General features: G+C 38.2%; 1 protein-coding gene across 2 annotated transcripts in view; it reads right to left on the bottom strand.

Moving 5' to 3' along the window:
- Window positions 1-3,245: 3,245 nt before the first annotated feature.
- Window positions 3,246-22,672, bottom strand: part of LOC144472471 (uncharacterized) — an 85,886-nt gene continuing 66,459 nt past the window's right edge. Inside the window, exons 4-11 of one of the 2 annotated variants that reach the window (XR_013494423.1) lie at window positions 19,341-19,543; window positions 14,327-14,586; window positions 11,203-11,649; window positions 10,256-10,468; window positions 8,904-9,091; window positions 6,973-7,097; window positions 3,351-4,877; window positions 3,246-3,299 (exon numbers count right to left, since the gene is read on the bottom strand). Coding sequence is in view for 1 of the 2 variants with exons in the window: in XM_078185593.1 (XP_078041719.1) it covers window positions 3,883-4,877; window positions 6,973-7,097; window positions 8,904-9,091; window positions 10,256-10,468; window positions 11,203-11,649; window positions 14,327-14,586; window positions 19,341-19,543 (2,431 nt within the window). In the remaining variant the exon portion in view is untranslated. Of the gene's footprint in view, window positions 4,878-6,972; window positions 7,098-8,903; window positions 9,092-10,255; window positions 10,469-11,202; window positions 11,650-14,326; window positions 14,587-19,340; window positions 19,544-22,672 lie in introns of both variants that reach the window. The other variant, XM_078185593.1, reaches the window with a different exon arrangement.

Genomic DNA, 22,672 nt, shown 5'->3' with positions numbered 1-22,672 from the left:
TAAATAGAACGAATATGGAAACAACCGAAATAATGGCGCATTCTTGTCGCCCTTTTCTCGTATCCAATGCAATTAATTCATACGTCTCTAATGACCAGGTCCCTTTTATTCGTTTTAATGTATTCTGTGTAGGGCGACGTGCTGAAGTAACGACCGGCGAAGCGTTTTACAATTTGTTTTAATAAACATCTCGTGGCACAGTTTCGTAGGGAATCGGTCTTTCGTACCGCTGCAACTATGCATTTCACGCCAGGGTCATTAACACCGGTGTTGCACGCGATTAATGTATATTTAGAGCATCAGATAAAATCGATTCAAGCTAGAAATTAATTAGCTCGAAATAGGTACTACGCGAAGTTTTAGAAAGTTATGAACTAATGATTTTTCCTGACATTAACAAGTTACGCAAACGACTCTGTATTTATATAGTATGATGGATTATGTTTGCTTTATTCAATTTTCGCGATTGCATATCTTTTTATAGCTTATTAAGTATGGAAACTGAGTGGCCATCCTTATAATTAATTTACCATTTTTAATCAAAGCAATCGTTTCTGCACGTTATATTCGTTCATTTTGTTATAGTCTACTTAACTAGAAAAAGGTGAATGTAAGAGTAATAAGAAAAGAGCTTCTTTCGACATAATAAATCATTTTCTTTACTGTAATTTAATAAATAATAAAGCAATGGTGAAGGGGTCATTTTGTGCACCTCACAGGACGCTTGTGAATTCCAAACCTGTAAAATTCTGAATTACAGCTCAAAAGAGTAATTTAATTATACTGTTACGTGAGCGCAGTCTCGGCATATTGAATAATAACGTCACAACTTTTGTAACAACAGAACTCTTTATTCGGGAAAGGGGGAACCTAATATTCGATCGTTTACCACGACATCTCTCCCAACTCTGAGTCGTTCTTGTTACATCGTTGCTCAGGAGATATTTACCAAGCAACGATGCCACAAGGAACTCTCGATATCTCGATATCAAAAGATATCGATCCATATTTGTAACAATACGTTATACAGTACATTCAAAGTTCCTTGTGAACACATTTGTAAATTTCATAAATATTGTCTACGTCAAAATGATTTTCACATATTCTACGCCTTCACCGCCAACATAAACGATTCCATAAAATCAAACTGATTTGCAATATCGTGATGTACGATGTTACATGTTTCGATGTCCATGTGTTCATGTATATTTCATTAAACGCTAACCGATATACTTAAACCTCCAACCGCGGGCAACGTGGTATTCGTGGTCTAAATATTTTATAACCTTTAGAAATATTCTGTAAATATTACAAAGATTTTCATAATTTTTGTTTCTCCTTTCATATCCTCTTTAATGTAATTCTCAGGAGGCATCTGCATAGCCAATGAAACTCACCTGCGTTATTAATTCCGCTCCTCAAACACGTTACACGGTAACGAACATGGTTTATTAGGATCAAGGTTGCCAAAGAGCTGTGTAAGACGGTTATTGGGCAGGGCCCGCGTCGAACAACAATTCCTGCCAGAAATTTGTATCGAGGTCAAACATCGTGACGCGCCATTGAACAAGAACGACGCGCGAACACCTGCGATCCGTTCGATCGGAAACTTTCCCAACGAAGTTCCGCGATTTTCGTAGGATGCGCGTCCTCCCTTCTCCAGGAGCAGCAAGTTCGTTAGGAAGTTCTTGCGCGCAGAAGAAAGCCTCGGTCGAGAGACGGAGAGATTCTCACGAGCACTCCGATATCCTTTCTAGTACTGCGGAACGAACTTAGCGTCGCACACTCGTCCAGAATTGTATGTAGCTTTGTATGTAGCCGAACGGAGAATAAAAAAAAAATTACAGCGGTTTAAAACGTTTAAGTTCTATTCCTTATTGGCACACGTGTTTCTAAAGACAATTCTGAAACAAAGACGCTCATATTTTGATTTTTATCTGCTTTTATATCCAGATTATTCTAACTCTAGCTCTGAGGACACGAAATAGAAAATCGTCTACTTTGATAAACGGTTTTAATTAAATAATTCCTTATCTGATTTATTTTGAGTTATAATTATTAGCCATCATTAACCCTTTGACTACTGTTGGCGCCTATTGGCGTCCGAAACATGTGGCTTCCCGGTACTGTAGGCGCCAATAGGCGTCAAGATCAAATTTCGCCCCCGGTTATTATTAAATTTGATTAATTATATATCGTGTAATATTTATGTTATATATTGTAGTTAAAGCTTAAAATTATTGTTCACTTCAAGTAATATCGGTTTAATGTAATAGAATTCATTATATTGAATATTTTAATATTCAAAAACAATATTCGGAAAACTACGGCTATGCCAAAGTCTGCCGTAGCCAAAGGGTTAATTGAAACGAAACAATGACATTGAAATGGATTTAATAACATTTTTGTTTTGTATCCAAATATTGTATCAAAATTGTGTCTTTTTGTCAGGTTATTTCAAATTGGACTTCGTCTGCTCTTTGGAAACACGTTGGCTATTTTTCAATCTGCGAGTCGCATTAATTTTTGAAAAATGTCTAAACATGTCTGGTTCATAGAATTTAAATGCTTTCAAAGCTGAAATGTAGTATGCAGAACATAGCACGAGGAATGCTTGAAATTCGGATCATCCTGCTTTATTCTAGTTCTATTAAAACGTGAACAACGGCGTACGTCTACATTGTATCCGTATTTAAATTCTTGATTAAAACAATGCAACTGAATGCTACGAGGTGGGAATTGCGTAAATGCATACTGTGCTTCATGAAATACTGTATTTAGTTCGTGAAATGGTATTCTTCTTACACGAAACGTTAGTTCCTTACAATGGTGTCCGGAAAGGTTATCTAGAGGTTACAACATGGCAGCCTCGTAACGTAGATAACGTGGAATAATTTATACGTTTCTTCTTGCGGATCTCGTTAACTGTATCTGTTAGTTACTGTGCATATTATTTGAATATCTAAATCGTTTAAGGATGGAATGATGAAGAGGTAGTGATAATGGAGATCACAATGAAGCTCTCGCGATTGATGCAACGGAGACACGAGTGAGGGCTTCCTTCTAATCTTATGTAAAACCTTGAAAACTACAAGTACATTAAATAAGACCTCATTTAGTGAACAAAAAGTCTGAACGTTATCTTATTTAAATTAATATATATTTCACCTCTAGTATTCTTTTCCTCCAAAAGCTCCTAGATACGTCACAAGCCGTTGCAAGCCTATGTGATCATCACCTTCCTTATTCGCTCTTAATTCTCTAAATCCTTTACCGATGAAAATCAGATTTTACACGCTCTGTATCGTAGCTCATGAAAATTACAATTGTAAAAAACATATGTATTGAACCTAGCGATACACCAAACAATGACAACGGTAGGCTGTACAAAGATTTTAACGACTGACTCTCGTAATAACAAATAAAATATATTGTCAGGTAACACATACCGGCACAACGACGTAAACGATAACCAAAATCGATCGCCTTCTCTCCGTTTCCCCTGCAATCCTATACAGTCCAAGATAACAAACAGACTGACAAACAAACATTTAACGTCTTCCAATCCCAACAAAAATTCTATCATTGAAAAAAAAGAGAAACCGTTCGAGCAATCAATGCGGACAATGTTTATTTCGCACAAAGCTTCGCAGTCTAGTCTAACAATGAACGAGCACGACCGGAAGCGCACCAAAGGCACAAGTGTCCATCAGGATCGAAGAAGTCGATCTTGGACCATTAAATTACACATTCCTCAGTCACTAGAAAGATCCATGGATCCCGAGGATCACAGAACGACGCTCGAAAACTGTGTCCAGAATTTTGGGTGAGACCAGGACGCAGCGTCTAAAGTACTTAGAGGATGGGGCTTGTAGAATACGATCAGATGAGTCTGTCGTTGAGGTAAGCTTCGGCTACCGCGGAGCCATTTCGTGCGACTTCCTCCTCCCTCTTCCCTAGACTCCTGTGTCTCCTGCGGGGCGGTGTGGGTACGTTTTCCGAGTCCTCCATCAAGTCCTCGAGGCTCCTGTTCAGCCTGGTGGGCTTCTCGGGCGGTTGATCGGTGGGACACGCCATCGTCCCCTCCCCGGTGTCCCTGTGGCGGCCCTCGTTCCGATGAGAAACGGTGTTCTTATCTAAATCCGTCGGACGTTCAGTGAATTCCCGATCGTCCCGATCATCCGTCTCCAGCAGCGTCTCCTCCCAGGCGCAGAACGAGACCTTCCTGCTAGTAATCGGCTTCCTGTTCTCCAGGATCTGTCCGAGAGACACGGGAGCTTGGTCCGTGGATCCCTGGACTGGATGATCCGCGACATCGATCAACGGGTTCCGGTTTATATTCGCATCGTCAATCTTCGAGACCTGTGCGAGCTGCTTCGTCGGCCAGTTGTCCATCTTGGACTCGTCCTTCAGAAATTCCTGGGTCTCCTCTTTCTCCAGCATGTCGGACAGCGCAGCCTCCAGCTCGGTCAAGCTCGGCGTCATCGAGCTCAGGTTGCTCTCCTCCGGGTTTTCATCCTTGAGCACCTTTAGCAGTGCCGAGTGATCGTTGTCCAGCAGCTCCGACTTGATCCCGGGTTCGGGACTAGGCGGCGGCGTGATCGTCATTTGGCCCAGGTTTCTCCTCAGCTTGTTGTGCGTATCCTTCGCTAGCTTCTCGTCGAAGAAGTCCTCCAGTTCCTGCTGCTCCAGCATCTCGCGCGGCAACGACTCTTCGGAGATCGTTCTGATCAGGCTCGCAGGACGACCCGACAACTCCTTAGACTCGTATGTATCCTCCTCCGGCTCGCTCTCCGTCGTCAGGCTGCTCCGAAAGATCATCCCAGGCTGGTCCGATCGATCCGCCTCCATCTTGCCTCGGCTGCCAGCGATCGTATCTGCGAAATGGAACGTCCGCGGTTTAACTAGTCACGTACGGGGATAGTTGGGTCCTTTCTGCTCGACCGGGACGATTACCCGTGTCAGAAGCGAACCCCTCACGGGATATCTACTCGCCGTGTTGCCATGCTGCACCGATCGGCCCTTCCTAATTTCACTCCTCTAAGGATCGAATCGGGATTTATGAGCGATCGTGTACTGGTCGAGGAAAAGCTCGGAGGTAATGGAAGAAAACAACAACGCGGAAAATGTTCTGAAGCGTGACCTGCTTTATATAATCCTATTTTTTCCTTTTTTTGCGGCAATATTTTAATTAACCTTTCGTTGGTAAATGCTTGGTGCTCGAAATTAATCCTTTCGTTGGTTTTTACTTTTTGTTAAATAAATTAATCCTATCGTAGAATATACTTATATCACCGCAAATCAACGAATTCACCCTTTTGCAAATTAAATTCACTTACTCATAGTTATTGGTAATAGATCTCATCTTATACTTAAATGTGAATGACATTATGCAAATAATTACTTATCAGGAAATTTATACTACTTTATAAATAACAATAAATTCATATTAAATCTATTATCCGTGCAATGGCCAATTTGTATGGATATTATAAGAGAATCAACAAAAGGAAAGAATATTTGGAGAGTAAAATGTAAATATGATCTATCAAAATTATTAATTTCGAGTATAGAACTTGTATAGTGTATCACAAAGTTCTGAATAATATTCCAACAAATTTTGATCTTTATTCGAATAAGATTCGTACGTTTTAAATTTAACCTTTATCTGGAACAATAATTTTCGCAAAAATAACTGGTGTACTAGAGTCAAGATAAAATAATAAAAACATGGGGACGTGCATTTTTACTGCATAAAGAATTTTCACGTTCAGAAATGCTTTGCTTCTAAATATTTCATGTGCTTCCAAGCAGGGTTTCTTAAATTCTGACGAGAAAAGTGGCACAAGCTGTCCCAGTTGCGAGGACCGAACCGTAGGTATACTTAGCCGGATGGAATGATTAATCATAGCGAAAATAAGATGTTCGCGTGGTATAAACAGCAAAAAGGTGAGTACGCGTGAGGGAAGTGAATGTCTAGTTGAGGTCGTACCACAAGAATATCAGGCCGAAGTTATAGAAGCTGAACGTTGTAAAATGTGCCCCGGGAAACGTTAAAAAGGATTATATGATAGGAATATAGTAGATCCGCCTGACGTATTTATGATTGAATCTTTGATACATCTGAATACGTGAGTCTGCGTAACCGGAAGCGGCGATTTTTCTCTATTTTCCTTCCAATTTAGACTAAAAACATAATTTCCTTGACAATTGTAACGCGGATACTTGTTACTTGCGACATGTTATCATAATAAAGAAGCATTGCAAGAAAAACAATTGGAAATCGCGTTCATAACGCCGAATTTACCGAGAAGATTCCAACTTCTTTCTTTTGAAGTTGTTGAAATTATAAGAACTCTTTAAAAAATCATTGAATGAATTTCTTGATCCAAGCATGCATGTGGAAATGAGAACGGTGACAGGCGACTGAGCGCGACAGAAACGTATGCGGGGAGTGAGTGGGTGTGTGCATGTGCGTGTGTTTATTGAATGTGTCTGCGATATGGAAAAGATGAAGATCGGAAGGGCGAGGCCCAAACGATCGAGACGGAAAAAAGGCAGTCCTAGCCGTATCGTCGAGCACGTCACATGACTTTTCTTACATTCGTATTCACCATTGTTATATTTGTTCGTTATTAAATTCAATTTTCCGTTAAAGCGCGTCACTTATTTCCGCTTCCTGGTAACCCATCCTACATACATTACAATAAAAATTCTAAATAAATTCAATCTTGTCATCATTACGAAGTGACACACGTCAGTCACTCTTAGGACACGGTAAGTTATGCATTAATCGGTTCCACGGGTTTCGACGAATGAAAGTTAACGAAGGAAAATGGGTGACAACGCGACGACGTCGCACAAATGCGACAATGTTATTCAAGGTGAAACGGTGGTCTGGGAACGGAGGACGAAGGGAAACGTCAACGGCGACGAGAGCATTGAAGCATTCCGACTTTCGGATCTATTTACCAAGAGCTGAACGATGTTTCGCCTCGTCCAGGTAAAACGGCTCTTTGGAAGCGGAAGTCTCACAGGCGGTCGAATTTCTGCAGCTGTCCTCGAGCGTGGGTGGGTTGAAGTACCTCAAGTGAGTCCTATGGAAACAATGCATGCACCTAAACTAGAAAAAAGGTGAAGACGACAAACACGCGAACTAAAAACAAATATATATCACGCTCTCTATCCTCTTTCGAAAATACAATACAATACAATATTCATAAAATTCATTAGAATTTAACGCTCGTGATACTCCATAAATTGTATCAGGTAATAAGAGTCCAAAGACAGTACAAAAATTTAACAAACCTCATAAGGTCTTTTCTTCAATAAAGCAAATTTTATTCAATCTGTTTACAAACATTTATTGTAAATATTTCGAATCTATTAAATAAGAAAATGAAGCGCAAGGGGAGTTATAATTTTGAACCCTTAACGATCAAGATTTATTTTTATAGTAACCTATAGAATAGTATAATAATTTTATAATCACTAACGGAATGACTTGGTTTCGTTAAATTATTACGATATGCTTATAGTATGGATGAAAGTGAAATCCCTGCAAACTGCAGTAGCGTAGTAGTAGTAGTACCGCGATATTCGTTGTAGAACAAAATTGCGACATTCAATGAGACGTTACTATAGTCATAGTAGTTTTAATAAATTCTAAATATCTCGAAATGAAATATATCCTACTGTGATCAAAAAGTAAGATGAAACTGTCATTTAAAACCCCTGGGCATTAGGAAGGCAGGTAAATTTTTTTCCTAGGTTAGTAGGACTGTCTATAACATTTGCCAAGCGTCTGTGTGTCAAAAGGTTTAATTATTTCCAAGTTACACGTTTTTTTGTAAACAACCAAAAGTGAATTTTTCGATTTTTACAATGGGTGTTTTTGTTGAGCAAAGAACTTGCATCAAATTTTGTTTGCGGAACGAATATTCTTGTGCGGGCACATTGAAAATGTTGCGGAAGGCCTTTGGTAATCAAACTATGGCAGAAAAAACGTTTATAAGTAGTACAACGAGTTGAAAGCGGGCCGAAAACGCGTTGAAGACGAACCGCGCTCTGGACGACCATCAACGTCTACCGACGAGGGCCACGTCCAAAAAATCAAAGATTTGGTGCTTGAAAATCGTCGATTGACAATTAGAGACAATTAAGAATATTATTTGAGCGTTATGCGTCGTTTGCGTGAAGCTATTCGTCTGAAACAGCCGGAATTATGGGCGAACAACTCTTGGTTCCTTCATCACGATAGTGCACCATGTCATACTGCATTGGTTCTTCGCGATTTTTTTGCCAAAAACTCGACTCATATCGTTCCGCAACCACCGTATACACCTGATTTGGCTCCGTGCGACTTTTGGCTATTCAGCAAACTCGAAAGGCCAATGCGGGGACGCCGTTTTGACACGATTGACGAGATAAAAGACGAATCGAAGAAGGTCTTGAAGGCTATACCGAAAAAAGACTATTCCGACTGTTTCGAGGACTGGAAAAGCTTTGGCAAAAGTGTGTTTTATCGGACGGGGAATACTTTAAAGGGGATGAAATTGATTTGTAAGAATAAATAAAAAATTTACATTTTATAAACAAATTCACCTTACTTTTTGATCGCAGTAGTATATATATGATTTGCACCATTTTCAAAATCACCGGCACAAATGTCTCCATAGCGGATCCTTCCGATTTCTATAACGTTACCATATAAGGCAGCGAGGCATTTCGATCGTTAAGAGTTGATTAGGGGTATCATAAATTGTGCGGCATATTTAATAAAAATTCCTCGGGCAAGGGTCACCCTAAGCATCAGAATATGGGCTTACACCACTTGGCATCGGCGCGGCCCAATTAAATCCAGTTAATCTCCCGAACACCGACCGTGGATTATCTCTACCGACCTATTTGGATCCACTTCAGAATATTCAGGCTCGCCAACTGCCAGGGATGGTGTTTTTCCAAAAGACTCGGGTTTCTGCATGTACACCGGCGACGGAACATCCTCAGGATCGACCGGCGATCTCCGTCCGAAATCGATGACGTCCACGTCATCGCCGAAGTTGTTACCACTACCAATCCGCCGAGAATCCTGATAAAGAAAGTCGTTCACTCTTTAATCTCACCACTGGGGCATCGATCCATTTTAATTCGTGCAATCCCCAAGAAAGTCGCTAACGATAACGTGGCCATCATTCGAACGACGCGACGCTGTAAATACTGGATTGTCCGGAAAGCTTTAAACCCTTTTAAAGTGTCGCGCATTTTACGGTGTCGTCACAAACAGTAATGTGCGCTTACTTCGCGCTTTGATTACAAATCTTTACTCGATCTTCATCATTTCTGTCTCGTGTTTATGTGGCAGCGATTGCGGACCAATCGAAATCGAAACATGCATCTTAAGGATTGGTAACGCACGATATGTAAAAGAATGTTCGCATTTGAGGTTCAGCCTTGTGGGATGTTTCCTCAACCCTTAATTGATCAAGCTAAACTGAATATACAACTTGCTCTTTCTGTAGGTAATATCATTGCGATATTTTCATAAAAGAAGTCGGTTTAACAGTTGTACGTACAATAAGTATTGACAATATTTCAAGCTTGGTTATCTGATATATTTTACGTAAATTGTCTATCGTAAATTGTTGATTGACGTAATAGTGTACAGGGAATCGGGAATCGGCATGGTTATGCGATATTTTGTTAAATATTACTGAAAATTACTAGAGAAAAATAGTAACGAATACTTGGATACCGTTTGTACATAAAACAAACCTATATGTAAGAAAAAGAAAATAAATTAAATAATAAAATGCAAAAGAAAAAGTGGTGCTATTTCTACGAATGTAAAATTATTAACCACTATAAACTATATGTATTTACTAGATTAAAGAAATTTTGTATAATCTACTGTTATCTCATAGGATAAACATCGAAGTATTCGACTTCAATTTATTTTTATTGCGTATTCTTTTCCACTTATAACGCAATGTTATGTTACACAAGAGGCTGTAAGAACTCGCTCGAAAATTAAAAATATAACAGCTTAAACCAATAAAATACTAATTGAAACAATTATGTGATTCTGTTACAGTCTGGCTCGTGTAGCCCCGAAACACCGTAGAAGGGTTAATCAGAAACAAATTGAAGTCAAGTAGAATATTTGGGAAGGACAAAGTAGTAATGATGGGATCCGTTTTTGCCAGAATTATTTTCCATAGTATAAGAAACAAGGGAACAGAGATGGATCGCTTACCTCGATCGAGAGCCGGGGCTGGTGACTCAATTCGCAATTACCGATGCCACCACCGAGTTCCCAATCCTCCGATTTACTCGGGTCGTACTTCAGGAACCCGACGTCGACCACTGGCTCGCCCCCACACTCGAGTTTCTCCAGGTCCAGCTCCTCCGATAGGTTATCGGGGCTGCCGCGGCTCGGTATGTAGTCCTCGAGCCGCACGCTCGTTTTCTGGGGATTAGAATAAATTCGTCGTATATATCCGGACGCGATCAGGCTTCTTACGGCGGATTAATCCTTTCGCCAGGACTTCCGGCTCTAGCTGCATATACTAGGACCGTTTGCAGCCCCAGCAGTTTCTCATAGGCTGTCTTCGTGGATTCGCTGAACGTGTTTTCTAGATTTCGTGACGTCCACGGAAACTGACATTTTTCAGCACCAACGACTTTGGCTTTACACCATAATTGTATTATAGTTTATACGAAAGAAGTCGTTGCGCAACGATGATTATTTTAATTGAAACGTGTTTAATTATAAACGACTTTTTGCAAAATTTATGGAACAAGAAACTTCGTGTATTTGCGCACTATCGTATAGTTTATGTAATTTGTTTGCAAACAACAATATTAAATACGATCTTTTTCGATAGAATTACTTGCTCAGATTCGATAATTACTTTCTACACTAATCTATTTACATATTCCTAATTTCATTAGAATCTGTTGCACGCGAGAACGATGAAGAAGCAACAAATGCGATACGACTCACGTTTCAAATTTAAATTTGTTCACATAAATATTTAAATTTTATTAAACAAAATATTTATGTGAATATGATTACGTCTGCAGTTTAAAGCACTCGTTTATCAAATCTTGGTATCTACCATGAAGTATCAAGAAAACAGCATCGCCAGCATCGCCTCCGCAATTTCGAGTAGGCGAAAACAAAAAAGGGGGATCGTATACCTCGGAGAAGGGCGCGAGAAAGGATTCAGCCGGAAGCGAGCCAGTGCTGCTCCTGACGGGTCTCCGAGACTTTGTTCTGTCCCCAGCAGGCTGCTGTTCATTCATCCCCTTCGTTTGATGCCTGGCCACGTCCAGCTCGTCGTAATTTGGCAGACTGACGGTACTGTAGTTCTTGGTCCTCGCATGACCATTCGATTTCCCGGCGTCCCTCGAGGTATCCTTGATCTGCTTCTCGGGCTCCAGCAGCCCCCTTTTGTCCTCCCGATTAGGCGTCGATGAGTCCTTCCCCGTCCTGCTTCTCGCGAACCTCTCGTACTCGTCGGTCTCATGAGCCTTCCGATGATTCTGGTTGATCTCGTGTGTCTTGCCGGTTTTCCTGTCATCGGTGTACGATGTTCTCTTGCCAGACACCATGTCGCTCGATATTATCTTCCCGGTCCCGTTAACCTGCTCACGAAAATCGTTTGATTCGTTAAAACAATCGTGAAGTACGTTTAACACGTTCGTCGACCACAATTAGACACTAAAATCCCCACATAATTAAAACAATTTAATTAATTTAAATAAAACTAAAAAGTTCACATGTATCATAGATGATGGCATTAGAACTCTTTCGCATTCGAAAAATCATAGTCGAATTCATTTTGCTCGAATATATTGCAATAAAAATAAATTTTCAAAATTGATCAGAAACTAGTGTCGACCAGATATGGGTGATGCGGCGACGAACGTGTTAAGTATTATTTATTAAGTATTTTAAGTATTGTTTATGAGAACAAATTAATGTTTTACGTGATTACTATTTATTGAGCCTTTACTATACGAACTAAGAGTATATTCCTAGATATAAAATGCGTATTCTTACACGCATTTTAGATATTCGAGCATATAATTGAACAAAGGAATATAATTGCCGAAACAATTAACACTTTGTAACATAAAAATATAATTTTTAAGAACAACGGATGAATCGTTTTATCTTCATCTGTATCAGTTTTATCGCTTCTTAAACAAGCGAAAACAAATAAATGAAATGAAATTTGGAACTCTGTGAAGTACGCAGAATATAGTAGCTTTGCTTAAGACGTAAAAGGCATGTGATGTTCCAAATATTTTTAAATATTTTCGTTATCTGAATTAACTTGCATTTCGACCTATTTGCATAAACAAGGTTTTACTGGAATTGTTTTTCAGAAATCTGATGAATTTTGTTATCCGAAACCATTTAGTTGAATTCTTCCTAGCAATTCCCTTTGAAAAAGGGAAGTCATAATGTAGAGAGAACAGCGACTTGTTAAATAAGACAGTAGCTCTCGACGTGTTGTGTTTTCAAGATGAAGCTATTCAAGTTATTCGTTCTTAATTGTCGGAAATGTTTAATTACTTGTTTCTATCCGATAACTACATGTTCTACGACGAAATTCCATTCGATTCGAAGTTAATGAGCCCATAGAGCATAGCAGAACCTGTCAACTAGGGCGTAATTGTCTTGGAATTAACAATTATTTATTTAACAATATCCTCTTCCTTAATCCAGACCGGAGCACGAAAACCTCGCTGGATGCGCCAAGCAATTTGCATAGAAATGCATTTCCTCGGTTCCGTTCCGCCGGTCGAATTCAACACGCCCGCGCCGGCGCGGCGCGGCGGGGTGCAGCGTAATAGTTGAACAGCCGGCAACGATCGAACGGACAAACGAGCGAACGTTGCACAATGTTTAAACAGCTGGTAAACATTCTATTAAGCGGAACATCTATCAACATTGCCTTTCTTCGATGCAAAACGTCGCAACTTTCCGGAATCGTTCCCGGCAACGTTCAACCCTTGTATACTATTCCATACATTTATGCTTTGAAAATTATATTCAACCATGGCTGACATGTAATATTTTATAAGAGACCTTTCGTATAGATATAGTATAGTATAGATCTATATATTGATCTTAGTAGGCTATATAGAAAGTACTAATTTTAAATTAATTTTTTATTCCAGGACGTCGAATGAAAAACGAAAGTTTGTTGTTCGATGAATATTCTCGAACACACATGCTAGAGTTGGACATTATGCGAATTATTTCGAGTAAGTATTTATTTGTTTGTAATTATTTTCACTTATTTCAATAAATTATTCGAATAGAGATTTTATAATTATACATCAATATTTTTTTATAGTTCCTTAGTTTTTTAATCATTGTATACACGTTACATTTTCTGTACACACAATGAAACATGTTAAAATCTATTGTTTACTGACCAAACTTATTGTCAAGATAATTTAGAATTAAGTTACTTTATTGTAACTTTAAAATGTATTGCACTTCTCTTTAATATTTGGCATGTAGAGATTACATTCGAAGACAGTCAACATTATTGAAAACTATAATTCTGACCCACTCAATAGCCAGAAACTATTAGTTTTAGTGTTAACACTCTGTTCTGTAATTAGATTAGCAGTTTTGTGAATAGTTTCTGGCTATATATATATATATACTGGCTTAGTTTGTTTCATTCAGAATATTAACCCTTATCACTCTAAGATTTTACAGAACGCAGAAACGCTGAAACGCTGGCTTAGCCTCGACAGTATTTACTGCCGATTAGAATGGTAAGAGTTAAGGCTGAATTTATTTAGACATTTCATCATTTTTATTATATTGTATACTTGAATGGAAAAGTTTATTCAACTATTTCTTGCAAAGAGGTCTTTCTAATGCCATCAATCCCCTCCAACCCTAAAAAATATGAAACTGACAGCAAAAATGGGCGACATTGCAGAGTTTTGAAATTGCCAAGTTTTGCAACCTTTACCAAAAAGATTGTTCAGCAACAAGAAGAGTAGATGCCCAATAATAATACTAATCTCACTTTACCGCGAGCAACGGCAAACGAACAGCAATTCCGCGTCGGTATTCGCGCGCGGCGTACGTAGCGGATTCGTAAATAATTTTTAATGTCGCGGATATTTGTTTCGCAAATTCAGTCGCGGTCGTAACTTCTATTTGCCTAATCGGGGCGCGTTTTACACGAGTGTAAATATTCTCGTAAATATCGAATTCGAATTTACAATGGAAATACCGGCCCCCGCCGACGCCTCCGCCGTCGACGACGAACGTTGTTCCACTTGCCTTGTGTTCATAAATCTCCTTCGTCTTTTTCCCATCCCGATGTTTGTCGAGTTTCATCTCCTCTTCGGCATCCTGCTCGTCTCCGCTGCTTTTCGGCGATTTCACCGACGAGTACAAAGGCTCGTCCCCTGTCTCCGTACGCTTCAAATTCGCAGCTGCATTTTCGGTGACCTCGTCCGGCTTCGGTGGCAACGGTCTGCCTTTGTTCCTCTTCTTCCGACGCGGTGGAGGAACCGGCGCCGATTCCTTCAGGTTCGAACCTGTTCACATAGTTGACGAATTAATTTATCAATATGGAACGTTGACTATGTGGCATCGATTGCTATAAAGCTGATTAGTAAACTGTGGATCGTCCTGATCACTAAAAAACGTCGATCGCAATAGGAAAGAATGATATAACATGTGAAACAAGTCGAAAATAAGGGAACAGTATTGTTCAATTTATTTTCTCTAATTACTATTTCGTATTCCATCTAGCAATTTTTCCTATAAATTTAGGAGGCAATTATTAAGTGAATAATATGCGTTTTCTTATCAAAAATGGAGTTAGGCCACTTTCAAAATTGACATCCAGATTCGTTATAAAATTTGAAGGTACCCAAGTTCATTCAACATAATTAAAGATGCTTCAAATTGAAAAAACAATACTTAATTTATTTTACATATCTTCAAAACACGTCGGAAACTTAATTTATGCGATTCAAAACATTTTTTTAACTACATAACGTAGAAAACAAGAAAAACATAAATTTATTACAAAACAATTTACTACTCATCTATATTATGTGTGTGTGTGAAAGGGATTTGAAGAAATCATGATGTTCCGGTGGTATATATCGTAATAGATTAATTATGTCCTTGAATTTTGCTGTTGTAATTTATCTGATATTTTTATACAGTGGTGTCAATACAATATTTTCGAACTTTCTTGGTCTACCCCGACGTGGTAATAAATCCAGGACTTTAAAATTTGCATTCTCATTCATTCCTAACAAAACGCATCCAACATATTTTCAACCAGTTTATTGATTCTCCATCAGAATTCTTTACCCTTTTAAAAATTGTGTCTTCTAATAATTTTGTTGATACAAAATCTTCTTGTCTCATTTCATTTACAATAAAGTTATTACCTTTCCGACACTTTTTAATAATCTTGTAATAATCCTGGGAGACGAACAGTAAATTATTTTTTTTTAATGACATTTCTACTACGCCAAAATCTCTATCATTTGGTAAAAACGAATATCCTGATATTAAAAATTTGTGATCTATGATTTCCACATTATTCTCCAAAGTTTGGATAAAAATAAAAAGAAAGAAAAGTTTGGAAGACCAATATTGTTCTATTATTCTGTTCCTTTTCCGATTATTTTTTTAAATTATTAGTTACTATTTCTTCTTCAGTATCTGAACTAAAACGTGAACTTAAACGTACTGGTTATTCAACTAATGCAATTGTCCAAAAACAGAGGTTAACTTGTTAAATACTAATTAATTAAAACAGCTTTCATCACTGCCTTCAGACGTTAACAATTGTAAATATATTATCATGATTTAAGTATAAATGGAGTTATGCCACTTTCAAATTACACGGTTCAATTATTGAACTAACTCTGAAAACTTATGTGTCAAGAATTATCGTATTTGCTCGGAATATAAACAACCTGAAATGTTTTACTGATAAATAACATGAAGTTTTACATGTAACCATGGCATCCGGAAAAAATTGATAAATAGAGTTAGTCCACTTTCAAAATAAACGGCTCAAATACATTGGTAACATCTGCAGTCAACTGATGACACTGGTGAGAGGAAGGAAATTTTGTTAGGTCTTTAGGATACTGGAATTACCAAATCTACAATTTTGACGAATTTTAGAGCTTTCATATTATAGTTACTTAAATCATAAAGAGCTTTCATGATGACTATTCGTTCAGACTTATTAATTTGTAAAATTTCAATCACTAATTTTATATTTTGCACATGCAGATTGATATTCTTTTCTGTCAAAAAGTCTAATAACGCTATGATAAATAAATCCACTTTAATTATTTTTAAGCATAAACTTGGTAATTCTGTTATTTAAACCTTTCAGGGATGAATTTTATGGTGGGGAACAATCTGTTTGATTATTTCTTTTTTATTTATCATTCATTTCATTTAATTCGATGAGGTTTTGTTGGCATTGAAGAGCGATTCCGTAGCGAATAGTTTTTCAACTGATTCTCATTTTCTTTACACTTAGAATAATCATAATTTTACGAAAACTAAACGTGCACATACGTGACAGAATCCCTGAAGAGGTTAAATAATACGATTTTTAAAATGAATAAAATATTAAATACACTTTTAATATGGAATATCGATGTAATATTTTTAATTTACTAGAGTGACTGATATTGAATCCATGGAATACTAAAAGTGCGATATCTTGTTTTATAAACTTAGCGGATTGAGTTTGCAATTGTCGAAGAAGTAATTTACCAGTGCAGGCAGATTTTGCTTTGACAAGTGGAGCCTGACCAGTAAATTCCCAAACACATTTTAGATAGTCCTATGCTATGATCAGATCCGGTGCGATGCTAATAATCTGTCGATTAGGCTTCGAGAGGCTAGGGTTGTGTTGAACAACGTGGCTTGTGTTTGACAGTGTCTACATCAAGTATTGGGAATTTGAAGCGCTCTACGTGAGGTCTCGTGAACCTGAATCTTAGTTTGAAGTCGATCTACCCTAATTATCCAGAACCTGAACCGTTTAACATTGCCTACATTAAGATTCGAACTCTATGGAAGTGTCTAGTAATAACCTGTCAAATACGAACATTATTTCGTTCTTTTAAATCAGAATCAAACTGTGATATCCTCGCGTTAATAAATATTACACTCGCGTTAATAAATGTTACACTGGTGCATTATAAATTGACCATGAAATTGAATTCGCCTATATTCACAACAATATGACCGAAAAACCTTAACACCGAACCTACGGAAAACTAAAAGTGCGGAACAACGCAAATGCGCGTTGTTCTATAGGAATGACAATAGAATTAAAAAATTTATTTAAGCATATCCTATGCAACAGTCTTTTTTATGTCAACAATTTTAATATTAAAAACATGGAAGCGGTGAAAGTGACCGATATGGTAGGTTTAATGTTATTTACAAGCACAAAATGAATATAGATTTTCTGTTTCATTCAAGAAATGATTATAATTCAGAAAGAATATTATTATAATTATTGTAACTGTGAAGAAAATGGCACAGCACGAGGTTAAATAGCGTCCACTAAATATCGAAACCTTTAATTCGTCATTAAAATTAGACACGTTTATAATAAATACCTGTAAACATAACATGTATCACGAATGTCTGCGACACTAAAATTAGTTTGTCGTAGTTTTCCACATCTAGTAAGAAATTCCCAAAAATGACCCAACTTTCTATCTCTAAACCGGAAGGAAAAGGCATCATGGACACACGTGCTTGCCAAAAATGTCGCTCAACGGCCTATTTCGTGCAGCAATTATCCGAAACACGTAGTCGACGGATATAATAATCTAATGAGGTTGCGGTCTCGCGTTTCGCCGACGAGAAAACGTGCCAACTGAAGACATACAGTGCTGAACCCAAATATTAGCACAGTATAGTTTTACGGTATAAACGGTATAAGTATAAGTGGGGAGCAAAATTGAGTCAACACTTTTAGAATGGTATAACTTTTTTAAAACTGGTCTAAATAACTTGAATTTTTTTTGTAAATGTTAGAAGATTGAGATACTTTGTGAAATGTTACATGATTCAAATACTTTCTTTTCTTAAATTTTACTATTACTTCGAATAAAAAGAATGTTAAAGCCGACAGGTTTCTCACGTTTTTATCTGAGCCTATAATGAAAATTTAAAAAATGCATTTGATATTTCATGGTAACTCATATGCATGCTGAAAATTTCAAGAAGCAATCAGTGCGATGAGATCGAACCCTGCACGTCTTAAACGAAACTTTAGAAAATGGAAACACGGTCCACAGTATCCAAAAAAGTTTTACAATTATCCACGTGATCTGTTTATTTGTAAAAAGTTATCAGTATAGATCACTTATTCTATTTGCAGTGCGAGAAATACTTTATTAGCAAGTATTATTATGAGAAAGCATTATTTACTATTTTGTTATATTGTTTTGTAATTTTCTATGCGCTAGTATAAAGATGAGATCGATTACATATATCGTTATGCGTTCTTAATATTAATTGTGCTTGTTTACGCATACACCAGATGTATACTCAGATGTATAACCAAATAGCTACTTTTGACGACCATACATGTCATGTAAAAATATCAATATTTCCTGCCATGACGAGTATAGTATAGTTCCTTAAGGTGTTTCGAATATTTGATGACCAAGACAAAATGAAACGAACGAATAAAAAATATAAATAGTTATTATGAAAAAACTGGATATACTGTTTCAGTTAGCTAGTATATACCCCTAGTATATTATAGATGCACACTTTCGAAAAGATTGCAACAGCTAGCTAATTAATATAATTATTAATTTAGTGCATTGTGTTCATTCGATAATTCTTTCACTCACAATTCCTCCGAGTTGTCACTAGACTTCTACGCTCTACATACGACGTGATCGATATACTGTGAAGAAGACTGACAAAATCTATAGCAACGCTGAAACTTTGAAAAATTAACACGCAAATAGTTGTATCATAAAAATCCGCACGATGGGGAGCACCATAGATCTCCAGCCGCGTCAACTCGAAAGTTTTCCGGCTAGTTGACGATCCGGCCGCGTTTCCCGCTGCTCGTCTTTTTTTTTCCGGCTGCCGGTAAAGCCGTGGCAACCGCTTATTTACAAAACACGGACAAATACCGGGCTATCCTAGCGGTGGTGGCTCGCGCGAGTATCACGGCGGGTCCTTATCAGCTGGCACGTCGCGGCGAGGCATGTTCTCGTTAAGGATACAGCTTGCAGTACGAGCTAACGATAAATTGTGAGCTTACAGCTGGACGTCGGCGTGGTGGCTGGATAGAGGCTCGTGTCGACAGTTAAATTCGTGAGGGCCGAGCTCGGCCTCGGTGTGCTCGGTACTTCGAGGTTCACGTCAACCCAGTCGCTCGGATGAAAAGGCCTGTCCACGGAGTCTATGCTCCTGCCCCTCGTGAGCACCTCCCTTGGCGGCGAACCAGCGTACCCAATCTCCGAACTGAAAGTAAATCGGGAAAGGCCCGCATAAATAACCATCCCATAAACTCCACGGGAACCCTGTCCAGGAGCCCCCCAGATATCGCTCAACCATTTTTCATTCCCTTTTTTCCCGCACAGTCGTTACACGCTGCTGCGAATCATCGATCTAGCTAGACAAAATTCGATTTTTACCGTAATTAATCGCTGGCTTTCGAAGCTAGATAACTTCATGGCTGAAGCTTCTTTGAAATGCTGGAACGACTAATTTACTACATAACGGGTACAAACAAACTTAGGGGAAAACTACCATAAATGGGGCACGTATTGAATGAGATATTACCATTATCTCGAAGATTATGAATCTTTCTATTATAAAATTATATTTGTTTTATAACTATTATAAGGATTTAATAACACCCAAGACGATTATTTCTTTTTATTTTTGAAAGCAATATTTTTCCTTCTTTCTCGTAATGACGTATAATGTACTGTTCACTTTTGTTTGCGTCTTTTTATTTATCGCGTGAACTGCGAAGACGGTTTCCACTGTACTATTGACGTGGCACTTGAAGTTTTAATCTATTGCATTGAAAGAATAGATCGTGAATAGAATATCTACATTTTCTAAGGTTGCTTTTATTTCACTATAACGTTCCCAGAATTTGTTAATGCGAAAATTGCCGTGAAGTTAATCGACGTAAAAAAAATATGTGCACATGGTATGGAATTCTTATTTTCGAAATCCCACTTTTCCACAGTTACAAAATCGAGTTCGAGCATGTTCCGCGGAGATTTATGCAAACACAGATGTATTCGACAAATATTCAAATGAGATTTCCCCGAAAACAACGTTTGAAACGAAAAAATATTGCATTTTTTTATCTGTTCCAGCATGTAGAATAACCTACTGCCGCCGTATCACTTTCGAAATTGGTTTTCGTCGAAAACAGGGGGTTCAAAGGGAAAAGATTCTATGCTTTTCGCTCTCCTTTTTTTCTAAAGAATTTGAAACATCACCTGTCGACTGTTGTAATTCTATTCCATTTTCTCTTGAGTGTAGAAGGTGTATCGATAATATCTAAGATTGTACGCAGGATAAAGTTTACAGCGGATTTAAAAAAAGACGAAATCTTTCGATAGAGCATACATTTTAAAAATATAACATAAATATAGAATTACTTTTTTTTATTTAATCAGTTAGCTGCGTCGATCTATTTTTGAGATCAATTTTGTACGTGTTTTATCGATCATATTTGGTGCAATTTCTTTTGACAAGTTGTTCTAGAATTATCCTAAAAGATGCGAAATTTATGAATATGTTGCACAATATTGTTCGCTAAAGTTGTAAAGCGAAGTGTATTTTTTAGGAAGGCAATGACCTGGGAAATTCCTTTGTTGTTGTTGTTACGGTTATTCTGTAAGGTGTCTTTTAGTTGGAATTGTTCTCAACCTTATGAGTACTTTGTGCAGTGTAGGTGGATATGTTTTATTGTGATTAAGAAAATGCAGATAGTGCATATTTGTGGTTCAGTTTTGGAGATTAGCTAGGAGTGTGTTAGTTCCGGATGATCAATTCTGAGTCTACTCACAACTACTTGTTGTTTTCGATCGTATTAACATCTATTAAAAATAAAAAATGAATAACATAAATAATGACATTAAAGACAAATTTCTTTTTTAACATAAACATATCCATTCGCCATAACGTGTTTGCAGCACATAACCGCGAATTCAGATTAAAATAAATATGCAAAAAAATGACTGGAACAATGTATTTAAACGTTAATCAGTTGAACCACACAAATGCCACAGATATAAATATTTCAGCAATTGAACAGTTAATTTAATTATGACGCACGTACCCTTTGATCATGTTTAACTACCTCACTTTATTCTATTTATTTTGAAAACCGTTGGAGGATCCAGTTCGAATCGTAAAGTTCCCGTCTCTCATGAACCTCAGTTATGGGTTTGATACGCAACTTTTAATTGGCCTCGCTCGCAAAGAATCCTTCCGTTGACCCAATTCGCCGAACTTTTAAGATAAAAAGAGCCCTGCGAACCATGGAGTTCCGCGTGTTTTATTAACGTCGATAAAAGAAACGCTCCCATTGATCCTCCTAGAAAATGGTAGAGTAAAAGCAGAGAAGAGACAATTCTCAAGATCCTGTTACACACGCGCTCGGCACGACATCATAGCAAACTCGGAGCAATTTTCTTTCGGGTACGCTTTCATTACGTCCCCGGGGCGGGTTCACGGCTGCCACTTCCGGCTTGATTCAGACGCAATTTCTGTGTTTCGAAAATTTCGGCTTGACCCACCGAAAATTATTTGGCATCGCTACAATGCAGCTCTATTATACGGTTACTCGCAAATGCATGCCGTGTTTCTTCGTGTCCCCCGAGCCATAACTCTTCGGGGACGCGGAACGTTGCTGGAATTTCTCCCGCTACCGTGCAGTCTCCTCCTTTTATACGAAAGTTCCTTTTAGCTTCTTGCAGAACGCTCTGACGCACGCGAACGATTCGGGAATATCGACGAAAATCGTGGAATTCCATCGATTAACTCTTTTTTCGTCTTTTATCTATCCTCGGGCCCGTGTCCTGCCATTCTGTCCTTCCGCGCTCGAGAAATTCTCTTTCCATCCGTAGGATCGGATTGTGCCGCGAAAAAGACGATCAAAATAAAAACCCGGCTAAATTCCTTGTCTTTGTGCTCCTCCCTCCCTCCCCTCCCTCCCTCCTTCCTCTCTCTATCTCTTCCGCCACGTTGTCTCTCCGTCACACCTTTTTTCCCACCTCTTCGACCCTTCTTCTTTCCGCGGCCCATTCATCTTTTAATCCTCCGCGTTTTATTATTTATTTCTTCCGCGAATTGTTTAACACGCTGAACCGTCGCCCATAAACGTCCCATAAAACCCGTGTAATTTATTTAACCCCTTGCATCGTGATTTATCCACGGACTTGCCTCGCGGGAGTTTCTTCATTGGTGATAATTCCACAGTACTGGAAAAAATTGTATACATAGTATGTGCTCTCGTTAGCACATCACTGCCGTGAAGCTATAGTATTTCGTGTTCAGAGGACGCGTATTTTCCGACATTAACGTCAATTTGTCTTTACTTCTTCCTTACAGAAGAAGTTGAAA

This window comes from Augochlora pura, chromosome 7 (assembly GCF_028453695.1).
Source record: "Augochlora pura isolate Apur16 chromosome 7, APUR_v2.2.1, whole genome shotgun sequence".
In the NCBI taxonomy this organism is placed as follows: Eukaryota; Metazoa; Arthropoda; class Insecta; order Hymenoptera; family Halictidae; genus Augochlora; species Augochlora pura.
Note: the sequence above shows the minus strand (reverse complement) of the source record. Positions and strands in the feature narration are given on the sequence as shown.